This window comes from Balaenoptera borealis, assembly GCF_965194805.1.
Source record: "Balaenoptera borealis genome assembly, chromosome: 2".
Classification (NCBI taxonomy): domain Eukaryota; kingdom Metazoa; phylum Chordata; class Mammalia; order Artiodactyla; family Balaenopteridae; genus Balaenoptera; species Balaenoptera borealis.
In genome coordinates, this window is record NC_138867.1 from 62,971,409 (window position 1) to 62,994,079 (window position 22,671).

Genomic DNA, 22,671 nt, shown 5'->3' on the forward strand with positions numbered 1-22,671 from the left:
TGTGGGGCAACCAGGGAACTGAACCCAAGCCTACTGAAAAGCGGACGCGTCCCAAAAGTGGGGATCCCGCCGACTGAGCGCGAGTTGAGAACCTCCTGGAAGAGTTCTCTTCCCTTCCCCCACCACGAGACCCTTCCGCCATTCAAAGTCACACCAAAACCCATTATTCTCCATATCACATACTGAAAATGATTTTATTTTATCCATTTACATTTGATATAAACTTGTCCGGAAAAGTCAAATAATATGCTTTATATTAGCTCAAACATTTATTAAGAAAACCAGATTCCATAAATAAGCACAGACAATAAGTTAAAACATATCACAAATTGACCAGTATGTAACAAGAATGCTTTATCTACACAAAACATCCTATTTCACATGTTTGTTCATTCTTCGAAAGCGCTTCTGTTCTCTGGGTTTGGATTTGACCAGCACATGCAGAAAGAGCTGATTGTGTTTTCTCTGTACAAAGTTGCAGGGTTGTAGATGTCCGAGTGCACCCATCGGCGGCCAGCAGGGGCCGGGGCGGGGTGGGGGTGGGGGTGGCCGAGGGGCACGAGGAACGACAGGACGACCACAAAACAACCAAGGGCACAGAGCAGCGAGGAGAGAGAAACGGAAAAAGGAAGCAAACAAACCCCAGTCCTGAAGGATCCAGAAAAGAGATGTGGCTTTTGCTTTTACAAAAGGAAAACTTTCTTACATGTTTATTTTATTCTTCCTTATAAAGACTTATCAAAATGGGTAAGATCACCTCTTCATCACATGACTGCTTTAGTCTACTCCAGCCACCCAATCCACTGTTATGTTCCTCCTGAGAAGCCTTCCCTCAATACCCGCACACAGTTGTGCTTAAGAAAATTAAAAAAAGATAAAATAAAAGCGTTCTTTTGCAAGCCAGTACAGGGCTGCATGGATGTGGCTGGGTACACAGGGCAAGGAACGGGTGGTGGGAGAGGAAAGAAAGAAAGGAGTATGGAGCAAGAATACAAAGATAAATCAAATTGTGATCTGTTGGGTCCTCAGATGAGGCGGTTGGTAGTAGATGCTTGTCCTCCTTTAAGACAAAAATCCCTAACATTGTGCTGTCCCTTGAACACGTCCGTGTGTGACCTAGGTGCACTGTGTATGTGTGTGCGCGCGCGTGTGTGTAGTGTCTGAGAGTGAGCGAGAGTGCGAGTGTGTGTGTTTCTGCCCACAAACCAGTCCATTGGTGTCTGATTTCAGATCCTGAGTCTACTCCCTGGTAAGTAAAATAACGGGAAGGATGCTTTTTGCAGGGCGCGGGAGGAGGGGCGTGAGGTGCGGGCAAAGAAGGGACCGGACGGGAGGCGGTGGGCGAGGGGGCCGCAGGCGTCATGTAGAAGGTGTGGATGGGAATGCAGCCAGTCAGAAGGCCGTGAGGAGGGCGCGAGCACGAAGAGTGCGAGCGGGAAGGCCGGGGGTAGCGGGAAAGGGTGGGGTTAGGCGCTAGAGACGGGGAGGAGGGAGGAGCCGGGTGAGATGGGGAGGGGGGCTTTGGGGAGGCTGGGGGGAGCGAAATCAGGCGGAGGGGTGGCCTCGCAGGCTGGGGCTTGGGGTGAGCCCGGGAGAGTGGAGGACAAGGGAAAGGACCAAGCGAGACTTGGCAGAGGCCTGGAGGGGGAAGGAGCAGGGGGCCGGGGCCGGGGCGGGGCGCAGGGGCCCGGGCACTCGCCGCCAGGGCCTCGGGGCGGACCTGGGGGCGGTGCCGGGGGCGGAGCGGGCCGGGCGCGGCTGCATTAAGTGAAGCTCATGGAGACTGTGTGCTCTAGCGCCTTGCGGCGGAGGGAGGCGATGCTCGTGCCCCGCCACACGTCGCTGCTGTCCGGGGAGCTGCAGAGCTGGGGCGAGCCCGAGACGTTGCTGGGGCCGGGGAGGGAGGCGGGCACCATGCCGGGAAAGGCAGGCTGGTAGAGGTGCGACTGCAGCCCCGCGCCGTTGGAGCCCGCCAAGCTGTTGGACAGGCCCATGGAGTTGGGCGGCGGCCCGGCCGCCAGGCTGCACTGGGACAGCGACTGTGCCATGGCTTGCTGCCTGCCCAGCGCCGGCGGCAGCGGCAGCTGCGACACTCCCGGCATGGCGGCTGCCGCCCAGCGGGTGTCGTTGGCATGGAAAGAGCACAGGCTGTCGCCCATGGCGGCGGCGGCGGCGGCGGCGGCCGACGGGAACTGAGGCAGGCCTGGCGTGGGCAGCAGCGTCCCCGGCGCACGGAACACGTTGGTGGTCTTCTTGCGCTTCTTCCACTTAGCGCGCCGGTTCTGGAACCAGACCTGGAGCGGGCAGGGCGGGAAACACACAGGGCGCTGTTAGCCGGCGGGCGGGCCAGGAGGGGCGGGGGCTTGAGCCCTAGAAACCCGCGTCAGGTCCACCCACTCAGCTCCAGGCCGAATAAGTGCCATCGGCCCGGCACGCCCCCCCGCACCCAGCCGGTGACCCTGGTTCTCCACCAGCTGGAATCAACCGGCGCCCCTTGCATCCACCGGGCGCCAACTCCCGGGGTCCTGAGTGATCGTGCCCCGGAGCGCTTACACACGGCGCAAACATACACCATGCGCAGTATTCACCACGCCCCTGCACGCTGGCACCTTCTGTTCGCTGCTTAGATGCACAGGTCTGCAGGCAGGCATGTGTCAAGGCTGGACCCACAGGTGTACAAATGAAGATAAACTTGCGTACCCATGTGGCTTAATAGCGTGCCTTATAACAATGATGGGGTATAGAATTTTCTGAAACGCTGTAACTTTGGAAATTGATGAAGGGCCGTGGATGACATAGCCAGTTCCAAAATCGAAAGACAAAGGAGAACCCCTAACGCCATGGATGACAGAGCAGAGAGGTTAATATACTGATCCGTGTGGGAAAGCGAGCGCCACTGAGTTAGTGTTGTTTGGGTCGCCACCGTGACTTCTGATTCGTAGCGACTGGTACTGCTGCCACAAGTCCGTGCCTCGTTCTCAAGCCCCTCTAAGGGTACCTTTATCTGGGCTGTGCAAGTGTGCTGGAACCTGCTGCCAGAGCCCTAAGCCTCAGGGCCTTCAAATCTATTATTTTCAGGAACTTACTGAGGATCCCAAATAACAAGGCCTCCAATTCCCTCAGCCCCACCCCACCCCTCGTTTCATCTATAAACTAAAAACAAATTTTCTGACCACTACAAACCAAAAGAAGTCAAGTGTAAAGCTCACACTAGGTATGAATCAAATTTAATTTTGCTTAGACAAACCCAGATGTCTTTTTAAAGGAGATGTGTTTTATAAAATATACTCCAAAGTGAGCCTATTAGTTCTTTCTTAACAGTGACCCTGGAAGTTCAGACCTTACCAGACAAATTTGTCTATGAATGTCAAATTCACCACCACAGGGGAAGGAAGGGTTCTTCCTGAAAGATATCAAGTAAACTGCCTGACCAAGATAACATCCCCTTGCCCCATATTTAAATTTGATCTTTTTATTTAAAAAAAAAATGCCAGCATGCCCACTTGGCAGGCTTACAGTTCAACATTAGCCAGTTGGAGGCTTACTATGCATAAATATAAATGATGTGGGACACAGCTCAGGTACTGATTGAATTTTCTCATAATTTGGCCAACGCAATTTGACCACCATATTCATGGCCAAAAGGTAAAGCGTTAATCCAAGCTATTTAGTGTTTATTCTGCAAACTAAAACATCATGAGTATGAGTACTTGACCGCCTTTCCCGGTAAACCGGCTATGCACAATGGTTTGTTCACACCCGTGCACTCTCAATTTACCAATGTGAACGGCATTGTAATCTAGAATCCTCTCCCGCTTTGGGGCTGGCCCTGGCCTTTCTACCCCGTCGCCCGCCACCTTATCTTTCTCTGGTTTCTACCCCACTTCCCATGTTTCCGCCTACTCCAGTGTCTGGATTGGGTAAAGATGTTGGGTCCTTTCCCTGCTAAAGCCCCTTGAGCTGGTGGCACGGCGGATTAATGAGGCAGCAGAACCCTAGGTGGAGGCTGGGATCAATGCGGAAGGCCGCGGATTGAGCTGTTAGCGGCCTTCTGCGGAGAGGAACCCGCAGGAGCCCAGGGAAGCATAGCGAGGAGACCTACTGCCAGAGGTCGCTTTGCATTACCCATCCAAGGCTGGACCGGATGGAGCCCTAGACAAGGGACGGTGTCTGTGTCCAGATGGTCCCCACACCTCACACTCCGCACCCGGATACATTTTGAAAGATATCTATGAAGAGCGGTTCCTAGCACCCTGCTAATGTCAGTGAATCCGGAAACGTTTGAATGTTTGGGGCGGGCACGGGGTGGGGGACTGGGGAAAAAAGCAGAAGAAAGGGGGGAGAAATTGCCCCGAAGAATCTCAGTGAAAAACACGCCTGCCAGAAAGGTTTCTGAATCTCAGGCCCAAGCGGAAAAGAACAGCTGTTGAAGAACTAAATATTATAGAAATAATCGAAAAATCGTGCTCAATTATGTTTGAGGGTTAGCAGTCAAATGATGGCTACAAAATTTTTTATGTTTCATGGCTTACTGGGGTTGGGAAAAAAATCTGCCTGGGGTCTGAGCACGTTCCAAGCTATGATGCATATGTTTTTAAAATGTGAATGTTTCCACTTGAAAACTAGAGCATCACAGATTAAAATGCAGGTAAAACCTAAGGGAGATTTTGAGAATGCACAGATGACAACTCCAGGAAATATATTAACCGCGGCCATGGCCAACTTTGTACTCAGTTTGAAATGCAGCTCTTTTCAGAAAATGCTTAATACAACAGTGAGAATCTAATGGAGGTTGGAATTTAAAAATCCACTTTCATGATATCTGCTGTTACAGTAATATAGACATACTGTAAATGTATTTTAAAATATATAGCCCGTTTAATTCCCCATCTATAAATGGCTCAGAAATAGAGAAAGAGAGGGAGAAAGAGAGAATATTACTTTTTTCCCCCTCGAAGCAAATGCTTTATGAAGATCTCATTGGAATCCAGCAAATGATTAATGTGAAGATTTGGGAGGAAATCTGGGGAGCTGTATTAAAGCCTAGATCTCAGGTTCATTTCGATCAGCCAGCCGTGAACTCTGGGCCGAATTCATTACACTTTAATAGTGCTGGGAGAGGAAGAAAATGCAATTTCTCATTCCATTAGAAAACTAGAAAATACTCTTGGCTTGTCCCCCTATTAAGATGTGGCAGGTGACAGGGCCATTCTGGGGGACACGGTCAATGGAATTACAGCACATTATTTTTGTTCGTATAAAATATTGAAAGGCAAGCCTGGCTGTGCAGAAGTTATTTCACTGATTTGGTTTTTATGTAAATAAAATATTGAAAGTTAATTAATCCGTGCTAGAGACTAATGATTATGCTTATTATATTGCATTTGATCGCGTAATTTGCATGATTCTCGCATTGCTGCTTAATAAGCCATTCCAGGTTATAAATAATTCTGAAATTGGTTTCTAATAATGGCATGCTATAAAAGGAATGGTTTTATTATACTAGCCAGAAAAGAGGAGCGATATCAGACATGGAATTGGCCTCCGTGTGAGTAGAGGTGCTTTAATAAATACTTAAAAGTATGATATATGCCAGATATAGATAAAAATAAGTATTTTAGATCATTTAGTCTAGAATCAAAAAGTATCTTTAAAAACATACAATTGCAATAAATTAAATGTTTAGATCATTTTTAATCAGTGCAGTGGCCCCACGTACTGAAAAGAATGTGTGGCAATCTGTTAACTATAAAGAAAACTATGAAGTACTCATCATATAAGAACATAAACCAATTACTATTTAATTTGAATTTGGTCAAGGAGCAACGATACAATGAATTGCGAAGTAAATACATTTTACATAAATTATTTTTGCATTACATTACATAATGTTAATCATTTTGAAATGTTAATTAAGAAGGTTATGTTGATCTGATTACTTTTTAAACTATGGAACATTATTTTTAAAAATATTGAAATTGCCATTCTATTAAATTGTTCCTATCAGCAGCATCAAGCTATTATCTTTGGTTGAACATTATGTTAGAACAATTAAAGTACTTTGTCTCTATTCTTCTTGATTATTCTTTTGTGTACTTCTTGAAAATAACTGTTTCTATTACATAGTTTGTGTTTTATTTCATTTACAACTTTTTATATTAAAAGAAGCACTGCCATTAACCTTTGGAAGACCTAATAAAGTTTAATAGACCTCAGTTTCTTTTTTCATAAAGTCAGTTGTCCAATTATATTTTATTTGTGGTTCTAAGTTCTATTTTAATTCAAACTAATTACTAGTAAGCCTAGGTTAAGCAACAGCATTTTAGTCTTTAAAATAAAAATTATTATATAGCATTTCTCTTGAGTGACAAAAAATTTATGAATTTTGAACCGACAGGATTTTAACAAGCCAGTACTATTATTAACGGTAATGGAAATATTGAAATTGTATATTTCTGTTAAGATTTGAACTCAATTTCAAAAGATTTAAAAGAGGTGTGAGGTAAAAAAAAATTTAAGAGCACTAGTAATATATTTCTGCACAATGCAATTAACATGCCTTTGATGCTTAATTTCAATGGCCCATGATTCAGGGCTTCCAGAGTTCACTAAGGAAATCACCCAGACTTACATTGAGTAAAAATGTTAATCTATGTTATACCCTGAATATTACTATATTAATTTGACCACTTTAAGTCCCTAATGACATTTTTTGCTGACTATTTAAAACAGAAGCATATGCTATTTTTCCAGGTTAGACTATCTTTAAACTGCAGAATGGAGACAGAGAAACTCAACACCGTGATTAAGGACACTCTTGTCTCTTCTTAGATCAAATGTAAAGTAACTGAGATCTTTAAACTTTGATGTTTAAAATTTGTAAAATGAAGATATTTAAAATTTGTAAAAGCAGCTAGAGCTGAGATCAACACCCAGGGTAAGGAACAGAAAATACCACGTCCAAGACAGGAAAGGAAGGTTTTCAGAACCCTGGATAGCTCAAGACTAAGCGCGCGTCTTGGAATTTCACCTCCAGCAACTGTCCATAAAATATTTGACATAATGTTTTCATTCTTCTAAAAAGCAGAAAAAATCCGAGATGCATTGGACTTATACTTTTATTCCCCGATTTTCAAAAAACGTACAGGTGTGGTTTTCTAAGTCACATGTAATTTACAACTTGGAGGGCGGTTGGATGAGAACAAGGGGTCAGTAATGATTTTGTCTACTGCCGGTCAATCTTTCCTGCCCCAAATGTCCTTTCTTCAAATCGGAGATCTACAAGAAAGCCCTCTTTTCCCCAACTCCCCAAGTTACCTTAGGGAAAACCAGGACTTATAGTCTGTGGGAGATCACTCCAGCCTCTCCCAGCGCATTGGTAGGCCGCCAAGTTCAAAGCCTTTGTAAACATCAAAGCTAGGGGTATTTTGCCTGAGAGCGGCAGGAGTGTGATATGAAGGAGAATAGAGCTACACCATAAAACCCAGGTGTAGATCTTTTTTGAAATGTGCCCATTTCGCCTTGTTTTCTCTCTTTTCATGTTTTCTGTATAATTGTTGCATTCTCCCATTTATCCAGACTCTTAACACAAACTCATTAGGGGTAATGAAATACTTGTCAATTACGCGAGCTGGAGTGGAATCGCGTGCTGGACTTAGCCGCCTGGGAGACACAGAAGGTGGGAGACCCGGAGGTTCCCTTCTCAGGAGGAAGGAAGGGACCTAGCAATTGAACGACGCCGGCTTCGCTTTTGAGGCGTTTCTGCGGGGATGTGGCTATACTGGCAGGAGATGGGGGCACTGTCTGTCCATCGATGGGGCCAGTTTGCGGGCAGAGGAGCTAACTTGACCCAGGAAAGCATAGGTAGAGGAAGCGCAGCCCAGGATCCCTGCAAGGGAAGGAAAGACCCTGCTTCCTTTGCCCAAGTCCACCCGCCCCCTCCTTGTCTTCTGCCCTGGCGCCCAAGCCCAGCGTACCTGCACTCGGGACTCCGTCAGCCCGATACGCAGCGCCAGCTCCTCGCGCATGAAGATGTCGGGGTAGTGAGTCTTGGCGAAGCTCCTCTCCAACTCGTTGAGCTGCGCCGGGGTGAAGCGCGTCCGGTGGCGCTTCTGCTTCTGTTGGCCCTGCTGCTGACCTGCTTGGCTGGGGTTCGGGCCACCTTGGGGCCCCGGCTGCTTGTCCGGGTCCTTTGAGCTCACCGCCAGAGAGGCCGGCGTAGAGCCCACTGTGGTGATGTCCTCCCCGGGCAGCAGAGTGGCTCCCTCGACTGGGTCGGAGTTGGGCGCTAGGTCCCCCGGATGGCCCCCGGGGTCGGAGCCCCCCACGCCCAGCCTACACTTCACCGCCTCCCGGTGGCCCAGAAGCTCGGCGGCATCTTTCATACCTGAGGAGGCAAGGGGATGGTGGTCACTACTGTCCTGGCCATGCCAGGAGGGACTGTTCTCCCCGCGCGGTCCTTTTTCAGCCCCATCCTCGGCTCCCTCTGAGCCCGCGGTCGCCCTACGGAGCAATCTCCCGGGATGCTCAGCTGGGTTCCCCAGGATTTGAACAGCCAGGCTGTAATACCGTCTCCCGGCCCTTTCCCCTCTCTCCGCCGCGGGGTCCGGTAGTAAACAGCACATGGTTTCTTCTCTCCCACAATGAAACACTCCCAGTCCCGGCAATGAAACATGCCTCGGAGTCCCTTTCATGAACCGTACCCCTGGTGCCCCAGGAACCCGAGAGCATATCCTTCGACCAGGAGGGAAAAAAGAAAAGAAAAGAAAGAAGAAAAATTAAACGATTCTTTCGTTGCTGCCCCACCTGCGCTTAGGCAGCCTGACGAACTCTACCTCCGGCTCTCAGCTGATTCCCTCTCACTTTCTCGGAAGATGAATAAGTCTCCAAGCTTTCCACCTCCCGAAATCAACCCAAATCAGCTCCGCCTCCCCCTCAAATCAGAGAAAGTGTTTGGAAAATGGAGTCACATCCATCACCAAAGATTCCCAAACCGGAAACCCTGAGCCCAGTAACCCAGACAGCATTAAGGAAACTCAAGTAAACTCTCTAGACATAACAGTGAATCAAGCTTTAGAGAATTCAACTTTTCTTTCCGGAGAAATAAAAGGCGCGTTCCTCTCGGCCATTGGCAATGAGGAGTCCCTTTGCAGGCCGGATGCCCGTGGGGATGAATCTGGCTTTTCTCCTTTCTCAATGAGCACACTTAGCAAATCCCCTTCTACTGCAGCGGCTTCTCCTTCAAGACCGATTTTTACAAATTCAACCATACTCAGACGAGGAAGAGAGAAAGAGGTAGCGGGGAGAGAGGAAGAGAGGGAAAAAGAGAAGAAAGAAATCTCAAATTAACGCAAATAGGAGGGGAAAAGAGAGAAAGAAAAACGCCTCCAAACAAATTATCACGGGGTAGGTCGTTCCCTTAAAAAAAATAATAAGGGGGAGGGGGAAAGAGAAAATAAGAAAAAAAGTAACAACATTTCCCAACTCCTCTGGATCTACATATTCCATAGATTTTTAAAAAAGACGATGTTAAATCAAATTAAATTTTAATGCAGCACAATTACTTTTAAAGAAATTAGTCCATTTAGGGCACATTAAGGTAAAATAAGGAACAAATTGACAATTTCCTGCCCGGGCTTCTCCTGGCTGCCTGGGCGAGAGACGCGCACTCACCTAGCCTGGCGTCCAGGAGGTCGGCGTGAGACAGCATCGCGCACCGCTCCAGGGTGAAAGCTGTTCCCCCCCAAATTTTAGCGGCTTTAAGTTATTTAAAATAGATATAAGCTATAAGCTATACGATATAGATATATATAGATCACCTAAATGAAAGAAAATTCGGTTTGTGGTTAAAAAGGGGGCTTCTTGTATTATAATGTCCTTTAGAGAGACGGGGAGGTGCTTAACAGTTGAATGAACCCGTGAGCAGCTCGGTGAGGGGACCAATCAGGAGGGCAGCCTGTAAATGTCAGCGCCCGGAGAGTCCCCCACTCCGCCCGCCCGCTCGCGCCCGCCCGAGGAGGCGGCGGCGGCGGCAGCCCTGGCGGCTCCAGCCCCGAGCAGCTGCTAAAGCGGCGGCGGCCGCCTTGCCCTCGCCCTGGGCTTCTCTGCCTGACCTCCGATAGTTCTTCCCTGGGATTTCCTCCAGGCACACCTTTCCTTCTCCTTGTCCCGCCCTGCTCGCTCCAAAGGCGCAGCTCTGTCTCTTTGAGCTAGGGTGTTCCTGGTGCAGAGGCAGGGCAGGGGACAGAGCAGGGCATGACCCCCTGGTGACCCGAGAGTAGCCCCCACCAGCGCGCTGGGCAACACTGGCCTGCCTCTGGCGCAGGCCTGCCGAGCCCGAGCACAACAAGGGCACGCCGCGCCCTCTAGACCGCGCCTAGACTTCGCTGCCGCCCAGCAGGCCTGCGCCTAGGGTCCAGACGCCCTGGCTCGGACCCCGGGCCTACAGAGTCCCAGCCCCGCGGCAGAGCCTAGAGAGCAAAACAGGAGTCGACTCCCCCGGCGCTGCCAGGCCCCGACGTCTGCTTCAAGGACCCGTGCGCGGTGCCGATTCTTGCACTTTGCACCTTTCGAGCCCTGCTGCTCCGCCTGGCCGACGCTTGCATCCTGGCCCACAGCCTGCTCCTTTGGTCAAAGTTTCTGAGTTCAGCTCGGCTCCCAACTCCACTTTAGGCTGTAAATAAAGTTAAATGCTCTTTATTTTCCTCTCGAATATGTTAAACTACTTGAACAATTTAAAGTGCTTTGCACAAGTGAAGCGAACCATTTCTAATGTTCTGATTTTTCAGAGCCAGCCAACAACAAAGTTTAGATTAGTAATATATTTCTAACCAGAGTAATTTTCAAGATCATTAGGCATTTATGTAATTAGTGCCAAATCTATAAGCTTTTATTACGATTATTAGAGTAAAATCAGTATAAATTTGTACTAATTTACTACTGTTTAGACTTGGCTGTCAAGACCGGAGGTTCTTATTGTAAATGATAACTGAGGAAATTAAGTGCAAAATTCTGTACCATTTCTGATCTGCTCCTAAACAATCCGTTTCAATTGTATTTGTAGCAGAACATAATGCCCTTTTAAAGTTATTTGACTTGTATTTTTATTTGCAACACAAGAAAAATGCCTTCTTCCCAGGCACAATGAAAACTGATGTTTACTACTCTCAACTTGATTAACATTGATTTTTAATTCGAGAGTGATGCAATTAAGATTATTCATTTAGTGCAAATAAAGCTTCCACAAAAGGGTGGCCCTATGAAGTCTGTTTTAAATAATACCGAGCAAATGGCTTTTTTTGTTCGCCGTCCAATTGACTTACACAAAACATTGGAAATGCTGCCTGAGAGCAGATGCGAGAGGAAGTGTGTGTGTGTGTGTGTGTGTGTGTGTGTGTGTGTGTGTGTGTCCTTAGCTATGTGTATGTGACAGGGACCGAGCAAGGAGACAAAGGAGGTGGCAAGGCGAACTCTGGGGCAGTTTTCCTTCCTCTTCTCTCCTGCAGCCCACTCCCCTCCTCCCATGCACACACATACGTGCGCGCGCGCGCACATCCACACACACGTGTGAGTGTCGGGAATCAGCCACAGCGGTTCCTTCCGAGCAGCGGAGACTGCTTCCGCGGAAGCTGCGCGCTTGGCCGAGCTTCAGCGGCCGCCGAAGCTGCTGCAAAAGCGGTCTAAGTAGGACTGGGGCTCCAGGACCATCAGCTGCGGCTCGGCGGAGTCCGAGGGGCGGCGGCGGCTAGTTTGGGAGCCTTGAGGGTGTTCGGCAAGCTCCTAGTGTCCTAGCGAGAAAGGCTTTGCTTGGGAGGAGAATACCGAGACCTAAAGCAGATAGAGTTCCTCCAATAAAAGCTTTCCCTTTCCCAAACAAAGCCCCAAATCTAGAAGCTACGGCTCGCGGTGAGCGCGGCACGAGGCAGGATAGCGGCCCTGGGCGGGGCGGCGTGCTCCCTGGACGTGGTTCCCGAACGCGCACCTGGCTGCAAGTTCCCGGGGACTCGCAGGGGGGTTGTGCCCACCGGGGTGGGGCTTGGGGGTATCTAAGACCAGAAAGCAGGGGCAGAGGTGGGGAGAAGTGTCAGAGTTAGAGACTGGAGGCCTGGCGGCAACACCCCGCTCCTTCAAACCGGCAGGTCCGCGGAAGGCGGCACAGCCTTGGCTCGGCACCCTGTCTGGAGGGAGGCAGGAGAAGCCGCCACCTGGAGAGAGAAGGAGACGGGTGCAGGGCCTACACGTGTGTGCACACAAGCGCTCGTGTCCTCATCTCACAGCCGCCCCCAGAACAGCCGCGGACCGTGCAGCATTCTCCCACACGCACACGCTCGTATATTCTGTTTTGTTGCATCTTTCAAGTCGATAAATAAATGTGTAATAGTTAATGTGAAGACACATCAGAGTAATAACAATGGGACGAAATCAAAGGATTATCCATCTCTGTTAGTAACCGCTGAATAACAATGTTGCGGCGTGATTGATAGCTCGCTTCATTTTATGACTTTTCTATTGGTCTTGATTTTTATAGCAGTATAAACAAACTAAATCATTTCTTCCAAGACTTCAGAACATAAGCATCTGGGGGTAGGGGTGGGAGGAGAGGGGAAAAGGAAAGAAAAAAAAAGAGGGAAATCTGAGAGTGGGAGGGGTGACGGGGGTGGTATGGGGGCGTCGAGCGCAAGCTGGAGCTGGACCGCGAGTCAGGAGCCGGCTGCCAGCAGGCGTGGCGAGGAAAATGACAATAGTCTGGACGTAAAATGCTCGCCCCCGCGCCCGGTTCCCTCTCTGCAGCTCATTTTGGCCAATGTCTGAATCCACCTGGGCAGCGCCTGAGATGTATTTAACAGAGTTTTATTCCTCGTCATCTTCCCACGTTCCTCGGGCAGCCGGGAAAGTGCCGGTCAGGCCCATTGCTGTTGATAATTTAAGGCATTTCCCACACGATCATGGGAACTGGAGTCCCTAACAAGGCGAGGCGATTTGGCCCCCAAATCTTCGGAATGACAAGAATGTCTTCAGAAATCACTTCAAAGCAAAGTAGAAGGATTTTCTATGACGGATCCAGTGATTTTTCCTCAATAAATAGGTTTTAGATTGTTACACACACGTAGAAGCGGAACAAAGGGAACTACTAGAAAATATATTGGTTGCCCCTAATAAAATTTATTTAGACAGTTTACTTCTCATAAAAAATAGAGATTGAATTTTGTACAAGAGCCTGCCAAGGGGCAATGCACAGGGAAATCATTTTTTTCTTTCTCTTTTTTCCCCCTTCTACTTTTTAACGAAGCACAAAGAGCATTTAAAGGCCAGGCAATCCGCTCCCACTCCCGCCGGGCCGCGCGTCCAGACGGAGCCAGAGAACTTTGTAGTTTTGAAAGAAGGCGGCTTTCTGGGACATATATATTTCTAAAACAAAACAAAACCAAACCTTGAAGGCTGATTATGTAAACTACAAACACAGCAACTACAAAATCGGTTCCTTTCCTCCTGCTTTGCCATCCTGGTCCAGAGCAAGATTTAGAAGCAGCGGTGGCTGGATCGAGAGGTGGGATGGTATGGGAGATCCATGCAGCAAGTGCTTTAATGATGGGTTTATGCTGATTAGGTTTGTAATTCTGATTTTTCTCTCTACTTGTATTTCTGCGTTCATTGCGAATCCTTTGTAGAGACAAAGAGAGAATAAAAATATATACCAGATGCTCCAGAAGAATTGGGTAGTGTGCCCAGTGCCCTAATTGCTTTTTCCACTTACAGAAGCCTTGGGTGTTTATTAAATGTAACTTTTGGCTGCTTGAGTTGTTTGTAAACTGCGCTCTCTCTCTCTCTTTTTTTTTTTTTTGCAGACAGTGGGATGAAATATGGCGCGTTATTATTCACATTCCTGCTATTAAATGCTGAATTGTAACATTGTTCCATTTAATGAGGAGCGCCTCCCTCAATAATTAACGATCTCACATTTTCCTATTTTCTTGCCTGATGAAAAGAATCAATTTTAATTCGTGGTAAATTACAGCCATGCTTTTGGGTATTATTTGCTTACAGAAAACAAATCAAGTGACTTGAACACTCCTGTTTACTTTTCTAGATATGCAATAACCCAAACACAATGGCAAATCAGATCGTGTTCCTCAGGCCTACCTTAAAATCTCAAACAGAATAAAGAGTAGGGGCAAATACTCGAGGAAAAAACACCAGGAAGCTCTCAAGTCCACTGTGCTTGAAACAATGGTGACCACTTTCTCCCACAGCTTTCACATCCCCGGGTGCCTGGAACCGTTGCTCTGCCAGCCCTCACCCTCACCGCACCACCCCCTTCCCGGAAAGGGGTCGGTGGTCCACTTCTGTTCACACTGAAGTTTGGGACGGCTGGATGTCTCATCTGGGGGGAGTCGATGTGAGGATGGGGTGAGTGGAAGGAAAAGGATCTGGGAGGGCAGTCAAGTCTCTGGGAAGAGGTGCCAGGCGCTTCCACACTTCTCTGCCTAAAAGAACACTCTCGAGGTCCCCAGCAAAAGAGACCACAGCCACAGAGGCTTTGGCTGAGGACTCCGGCCTGGCCACTGCGAAAGCACCCTCGGCTCGCCTTCGGGCCTCGGCTCCCGAGGGGCCGAGTGAGCGCCTCTAACCCTTAGCCGAACAGGCCTGGGCCCAGCCCCCACGTGCACTCTCCAGTCCTCTCCGGGCCGGGAGTGCCGGGACTCCGGGCCGCTCCAGCCAGGGTTGTCCCACTGATGTCACCGCGGAGCCTGTGGCCGAAAAAACTCCTTGCTTACGGGACCCTGGCTCCCCAGCCTGGGAGCTAAAAGCCAAGGACCCACACTCCAGGCTTCATTTTTTTTTTTTGGCATAGGGAGCGGGGGCTGCGTGTGTTTGACACGTGAACTTGTGTGCGCGTTTGTGTGGGCAGTGTGTGTCCACTGCCTGCTCACGCGAACCGCGGGGTTGTACCGGCGCTGGCGGAGGGGCCGAAAACTCGCCCCCAAAGAGTCTGATTTCCTACCCTTCCCAGAAGCCTGTGGCGATACACGAGTCAACATAATTTTTTTTTTCCGCTGCAGTAGTTTCCCATACATTCGAGTTTGCAAACTACAACCATGAGTCCACCTGATGACTCTTCGTGGGCGCTGGAACCGGTCCCTTGCTTATTTTTTTCAATCTTTGCCCTCTAACAACTAGCATCCGCGGCCCTCAACGCGGAAAGCTCGGCACAAAACAATGACGGATCAGTACCCGCCCCCTGACTCCGTATCTCCTCTTTTTTGCCTTTAGCCCTGTAATTTTAATGGCCCCAATCAGCCACACGGCATATAATAAGTGACATAGAGATTTTGTTTGTATGTGTTAAGTTCTCTGCTTTTCTGATTTCTATTTACTCAGGATAAATAATCATATATCAGTTATTCAGTTAGGTGACAAGGCTAGTAATTGGAATAAAAAGAAAAACATCTCATCCTTATCTCTTTCTATAACTAGATATAGCTCTAATAAGACTGCATCAATCTTATCTAGCAAATAAATAAAATAGACAAACAAACAAATTCGCCTCCAACAAGTTAATGCGGTGTATCTGAGTGGAAAGTAGATATTTTCACGCATTCTGGAGATGAGGAGTGACTTTTAATAAAATCACAAGAAAAACAAATGTAATTCTGTGAGCCATTTCTTGGAGCCGCCGGGGCCCGCCCCCTCCCCACTCTCTCCCCACCCTGCTCCACCGTCCCAACCTTTTTCTTTTCACAAGCAGCTAGTCCCAACCTAAGACGGACACGGCGAAAGCCTTCACTAGCTATTTTACACTTTGGTGGGGGGAGGTTTGGGGGAGGGAGATATAATTCTACGGGGAGTGAGCCTTCTTCAAGTAGAATTTTCTCTTCCCCTGTCTTCTCCCTCCTTTACTGTCCTGCCCTTGCTCTTCCTTTTGCTTCCTTTTTCCTCTTTCCTTTTATTCCCCCTTTTCTCTTCCCTTTATTCTATCTTCCTCCTTTCTCTTTTTTTTACCTTTTCGTCTTCCCATTCCTTCCTCTCTTTCTCTTTCCCTTTGCCTCCATCCTTCAGTCTCCTCTTGCACTTTTTCTCCCCCTTTCTCTTTCTCCCCTTTTCTCTGTTCCCCTTCCTCTCTTCTTTCTTCTCCCTCCCTCCCTTCCCCCCACCCATTTCTCTCTACCCCTCCCTTCCCTTGCCCCCTCCCTGCGGCCCGAGTGCGGCTAATTCCGGGCGTCTATATTCACTCAATTAGAGAAATCTACAGAGAAGATCGATCTTCCATCTGCAGACATGCCAGCTTAACAAATTAGATTCTTGTTTCGTGCAGGTGATTTGGTGACAGTTGGGGAATTAGAAGTAATAAGTTGTTGTGTTTGAGCCCGGGCCCCCGCCCCTCGCCCGCGCCCCTCCCCGCCCGCAGACCCCCGGCCGCGCCCGCAGCCCGGGCACCCCCTACCCGCTCCCACAAGCAGGCCGGCGCCCGCCACCGCCGCCGCCGCATCCCCCGCCGTAATTAGTGCTGCTGCCCTCCATGTGGGCTCGATTAAACCGTGATTTAGCTGAAAGAAATATAATTATGGCTGCAAATAAAATAATCAGCATTGAAGAGCGATTTCCTTAATGAGATGGAGCGGTTGCACGTCACGGAGTAAAGGGGTCTCATTAAGAGGTGGTAATGAGGCTTGGGTGGATGGTGCAGTTACAAAATAGCCCAACTCCTCTGCAGGCCCGGCCCGCTCGCCCGAGGTGGCCGCCGCCAAGCCCGGCCTCCGTCCCGCGGTCCCGCAGTCCCGGAGGGGCACCCAGGCCGGTCCCGCCCGGCCCCCAGGGGGCGCAGCGCCGGCCGCGCGGCCTCTTCTCTCGGGCCCGCCGCGCCGTCGGGCCGGCCGGGACGGACAGAGGCGGCCGTGCGAGGTGAGGGGGCGGCCGGCTGCTCCGAGGCCCCGGCTGTCCGGCCCGATCGGCGTCGGGAGCCGGGTTTGCGCCAACTGCTCCGAGGACAACGGTCGCTGGAGGAGCCGGTCGGAGCGAGGAGCCCCTGCCTGCAGCGGAGGCCGAGGGGCCATCCAGGGAACCTGTGGGCGCAGGTAGAAGCCTCTCGGGTGGACGTGACTTGGTGTGTGCCGGGGCAGGAGGGCATCACCGTGGGCGCGTCTGCACGCGGCAAACGCTGCCTCTTCACTGACTTTAGAGTTCTGGCGAGGAAGGGCCTTGGGGTTCTCAGTCTCTCCATATTGTTTCCAAACGTTATTAAAGTACTGAAAAGGCACCAACTCTGTTTTAAGAGCCTCATAGAAAAAAAAAAAAAAAAGATTTGAATAAGTTATTCCAAAGATTTCTTAAAAGGGTAGCTCTGACCTTTCTGGTTTATTAGGTTTAGGACAGCCTCTGAATTCCTTCTTTACATCAAGGTGTGTACACATGCATGTTCCCAATGTCCAGATGCGGTGATACTTCAGTACTTATTTCTAATTAGATTGTTAACCTTCTTGATTCAGTTTTATCATTTAGAACCATTCTCAGTTGGACAAGGAAACACATTATCCACACAAAGCGACTAATGAGGCAGCTGAGGCACTTTTCCCTATTCATCTAACCAATATTTGCTGAGCGCCTGCTACGAGCTAGGCACGGTGATGGGCCTCGGGGAGTGAGAGGCGAACAGAGAGATGCATCCTTGGCCTGGTGGAGCTTACAGTCCAGCATTCCCTGCAATGAGTTTTTCAGCCCTGAAATGTTGTGGCCATCAGGCATTTACACCCTGTGAGAGGCAGAGGTAAACCCGAGAAGTAGCTTGTTTTAATGTGCTCTGACCCTCCCACCTTCTCAATCAATATTCTTTTTCTACCCAGGAACCTGGGATTCTGAGGAAGAAAGTAATTTGATAAATTAACTTTCTTAGGTGTTAGGAGTTAATGTAATACCCTTTATAGAATGTTCCCATTTTAAAAGAGGAATGCAAGGCAAGGCAAATTGCCTAGACAAACGACTTCCATATCTGTCTGGTGGTAGTGGGAAGCTTGAGAGAGGAGGATTTGGGGGTGTCCAAAATTACTACTTTCCTAATCAGCTCACTAGCTCTGATGGTAACTCTTGCATTTAAAAGGAAAAATTTTCTTGGGTCACAGATCCCTTTGAGAATCTGATAAAAGCTATGCACCTCCTCCCATTAAAAGGCATATATTTGCAAACAACTTGGGGGGTTCAGGCCCCCCAATTGCCCCAGTTTGTGAAAGAGTGGTATGCAGGTGAATCCTTAATATTTGTGATTAAGACTTTTGGAGAAGAAATAATACAAGTATCCAGAGGAGTTCTATCAATAAATCTGAACCTAGGGAGAAGCTGAGTCAAGAATCAAAAATGAATTGCCAGACCAGTAAGTTCCAAGAAAACAACTGGTTAGCAGATGCGTGCAGTTTAACAAATTCATAACAAATTCACTCTTCCATCTGACTCAAATATAGGTTGATATTAAACCAAACTTATACACAATGTTTTCATGTTGTAGAGGATTGTCAGGAAAACTGCCTTGTCGGTGGGCAGCTCTTGTGGGCAGCATCTTGCCTTCCCAGATGCAGGTCCTGGGCAGCTGGCACTCTGGCTGGGGAGGGCAGCAGCCTTACACAATGGTGGGTCATAAATACACAGACCTTGTCCTGGGTGGTGATGCAAGTGAATGTGATTAAAATTCACACACTGGGACCACAGAGAGTGATGGGTGATTAAAACTCTGTCTTAAGCCCACTAAAGCCCCAGAATCCAGAGCTTAAGCTAATTCTCTTATTCACTCCCCAAAGGCATTTTACACATTAGGGCCTGAAACCAAGCAGCAGAGCTGCCTTCTCCGCCCTCCCACACTTTCCCAAGATGCTAACATATGGAACCAGAGAGTCTTTTCTGGGCAGAAGATAGTTCTCTTCTGGCTGCTTTAGAGCAAGGGTTTATTCCCCACCTCTCCCTTAATTTTCAAGAGGTCCCCAGGTTACCCATTAGAAGGGATATTGACTTTTCCATATACACTTTCCTAACATAATCTTTTTTTCACTCTCATGAAGCAGCTGCATTAGGGAAAGGAAGATGTATTAGTTAGGATACATATTAGGCTGCTGTAACAGCCATCCCAAATTACAGTAGCTTAGACAAGATGGAATTTTATTTCTCTCTCACATTCCAAGGCTGATATAGCAGCTCCAAAAGACTGAGAACTCAGCCTTCTTTATTGCTGTCCTGTCTTCCTCAACATTTGGCTCTCATCTTGTGGTCTATGATGGCTGCTCCAGCTCCTGCCATCACCTCTGTATTTCAGGCAGCTGGAAAGGGAGATGAAGAGGAAGGTTCATACCCTTACAAAGGGTATGGCTCAAAAATGTATCTATCACTTCTTCTTACGATGCATTGACCAAAATCTATCTCAATGGAGACCGAGAACTGTAGTCTTTACCTGAAGTAGTTAAAACATTAAAAAGGTGGCCCTATGGGTTTCCTGCTCTGGGAGGCACATAACTGCTGTCTTCAACATGGCCTTCACTTATGACCTGCCCCTCATCCTCACACTTCCTCTGAATTTGTACTGAAAGATTGGTGTGTGTTTTGGAGGGGAGGAGAGAAGGGAAGTGGAAGTAGAGAGTCCAGTTAGGAGCCTAATGCAATAATCCAAGGGAGAAATGATGGTTGCTTGGACCAGAATGAGAGCAGTAGAGAAAGTGGTAAGTGGTTGGAATCTAAACGTTTTTCTTAGGAAGAGCCTAGGATTTGCTTCTAGATATGGGGTATGAGAGAGGAGTCAGGATAATGCTATTCATCACTCATGTATTCATTCATTGGCTGTTCATTCAGTCATTCACTTACCAAATTGTTATTGAGCACTGACTGGGAGCCAAGCACTGGGCTGGGACCTATGGACACAATGGGTGTAGGCATGCCTTTACAGTTGACCAAAAATGATAGCCAGCAGAGGAATAGATACAAACATGATCTATATAATAAAGAGCAAGTATCAGAGGCTATGAGATACTAATACAGAGGAAAGCAACCTGGTCTAGGAGCCTGGGAAGTGCTATTTAAGCTGAGACATGAAGGGTATATAGGAATTAGCCAGGAAATGGAGGTGGGATGGGGGCAGAAGATGAAGAGTGTTCCTGTAGAGGAATTTTCTCCATGTCTTAATTCCTTCCATGGCCTCATGTTGTCTACTTGAGATAGCATATGAAAACCTGGGCTATGCAGTCTGGAAACTTGAACTTAGTTCATTTTGTTTCTTTAAAGAGAAACTGCTTTTTGAAGTTCAATTCAACTTAATTCAATAATCATTTGTCGATTCTGGGCCAGATTCCCAGCCCAAAGACAATAGCCCATGGTACCATTTTACTGAAAGCAGATAATAAAATGGAAGTCATCAAATTTTAGGAAATGCAGAAGCATTCTCCATGAGGTCAGACTAAAACTCAAAGAATGTCAACTAGAAAGACATGTGCTGAGGGGTGATGTGATCAAAGTCTATATAATTCAGGAAGAATTACAAGAGAATAAACATGAATTAGGAGACAACCCACAGTCTTCAAGACAAATAAAAGGAAGTCCTTTATACAGGGGAAATTAAACTTGTGAAATTTGTTTCCTCCCAAAGGTGGTAAAAGTACTTTTTTTTTTTTTTAATGAATTTATTTATTTATTTTTGGCTGCATTGGGTCTTTGTTGCTGCGTGCGGGCTTTTCTCTAGTTGCGTAGAGAGGGGGCTACTTTTTGTTGCGGTGCGTGGGCTTCTCATTGTGGTGGCTTCTCTTGTTGTGGAGCACAGACAGGCTCTAGGCACGTGGTCTTCAGTAGTTGTGGCACGGTGCTCCCCCTCGCAGGCTCTAGAGCACAGGCTCAGTAGTTGTGGCACACGGGCTTAGTTGCTCCATAGCATGTGGGATCTTCCCGGACCAGGGCTCGAACCCGTGTCCCCAGCGTTGGCAGGCGGATTCTTAACCACTGCGCCACCAGGGAAGTCCAAAAGTACTACCTTTGTTGGGATAAAGATTCAGCGACTATAAAAGAGACAAACAACAACAGCAAAACCAACAGTGTCTTAAATAAGATAGAAGTTTATTTCTCTCTCATTTAATAGTCCAGATGTAAGAAAGCCAAGACTGCTCTGGTAGGTCTATGGTGTCAGAGACCCAGTTCCTTCTTTCTTATTCTGACTGCTAGGGTGTCCCCTTGTCGATGTTGTTCAGGATGGCCCACCACCCTGTTGCATTCCAGCCAGCAAGAAGGGAGAAGGAAGAAGAGGAGAGGAACCTCTTTCCTTTAAAAGAACAAGTTGAAGTTGTGCACATCACTTCTACCCAATCCCATTGACTAGAACTTGGTCAAATGATCAGACCTCGCTACAAGGAAGGGTGGGAAACAGAGTCCTTATACTGGACACTCGTGTTCCAGGTAACACTGGGGTTCCGTTACTGAGAGAGAAAAAGGAAGAGCAGATGCTGGGAGCCTCTAGTAGTCTCATTGCACTAAAGGGTCCCTTTTCTTAGCATCTCCAAGGTAAGCGCTGGAAAGAACATTTTCAGGAGTGTGTGTGGAGGTGAGGGGTTGGGAGACACACACAAGCTTCACCTTCTTCTTTAGGGTCTTCCACTTGAGTTCCTGTCATCTCCCCAGGTGGTGCTGCTCCCTTAAATATTCTGGCTCAAGCAAAGATGGAAACCTTTCCCTGGGTTCCCTTAACCAAGACTGAATAGAACTTTCAAAGAGTTTACTATAGGTGTCAAGAGAACAAAGAAGAAATAAACACAGAGAATATAAGAAACTTGCAAACTTCTCAGGTTAAAAAGTCCAAGATATCTATCAACTCTTCCTCACTCTTGTCCCAAAGGTTTAGCCTTCTCTGACACCTTGACCACATCCCTCATTCCCTGGTTCCCAGCTTGATTCTGCATGAAGGATGCCTTTTTAAAAAAAACAATAATCATTCAGGAACTACCTACAGTATCATCCTTATACCTGGCCAAGAAGATGTCCCCTGCCTTGGACCTTGGCTTTAAATGGCCCCCTTGGACCCTCTCCAGCCGCAGCCCATGCAGAGCCTGCTCTACTCCCTCTAGACCACCTGGAGCTGAAGAATTCCTTGCCCAACAGTCCTGCTCCTGCTTCCAGGTCTTGTGTGAGCCTCTTCCTATGCCAGTGCATCTGCAGTATGCTCACCCCTGGGCCTGAGGGGCAGCTGTTTGTGGTGGGATGCTGTCGGAGCTTGGACAATGGGGCGAGGGTGACCACGTGTGCATGTGGGAGGCCCCTTGCTGCACTGGATGCAGCTGGTGAGTAGGAAGGGAGGACAGGGCAAGCCCAGAGCTTGGGGGCTAGGACTCCAAAAATTATAAATTTGAACTTGAACTCAAAGGTTGTTATGAAGATATATTTGTCAAGATAAGAAGATAGAACGTATTTCATGTAAATATGTTTGTTAGCTTGATTGATAATTTAAAAATACTTAGACATATAGTATTTGGTCTCCTATTTGGGCTCTTGCTCCAGATCCTGCAAATGTTAGGGGTAAGCCTGTCTTTTTAAAGCCACACTGTATGAGATTCCTTCCCTGCAGCTCATACTTGTAATTTGCAACCTCTGACCCATCCGATTAGAAAGGCAGGCCCCCCACCCCCAGAGGGAAGGTCACTACCCAGAGGCACACATATTAGCCTC

The 22,671-nt window shown here is 48.0% G+C and overlaps 1 protein-coding gene and 1 long non-coding RNA gene across 2 annotated transcripts in view; one reads left to right on the top strand and one right to left on the bottom strand.

The window, feature by feature from the left end:
- The window catches only part of LOC309622610, a 385,320-nt gene that overhangs the window by 91,285 nt on the left and 271,364 nt on the right, over positions 1-22,671 (top strand). The gene's annotated exons all lie outside the window — the stretch shown is intronic.
- OTP (orthopedia homeobox) lies at positions 1,764-10,251 on the bottom strand (the record flags this gene model as incomplete). Its single annotated transcript, XM_082379707.1, has 3 exons — positions 9,673-10,251; positions 7,977-8,386; positions 1,764-2,294 (listed from the first exon to the last, which is right to left on the bottom strand). The coding sequence occupies exons 1-3, from the start codon at positions 9,707-9,709 to the stop codon at positions 1,764-1,766; spliced, it is 978 nt and encodes a 325-aa protein (XP_082235833.1). The 5' UTR covers positions 9,710-10,251.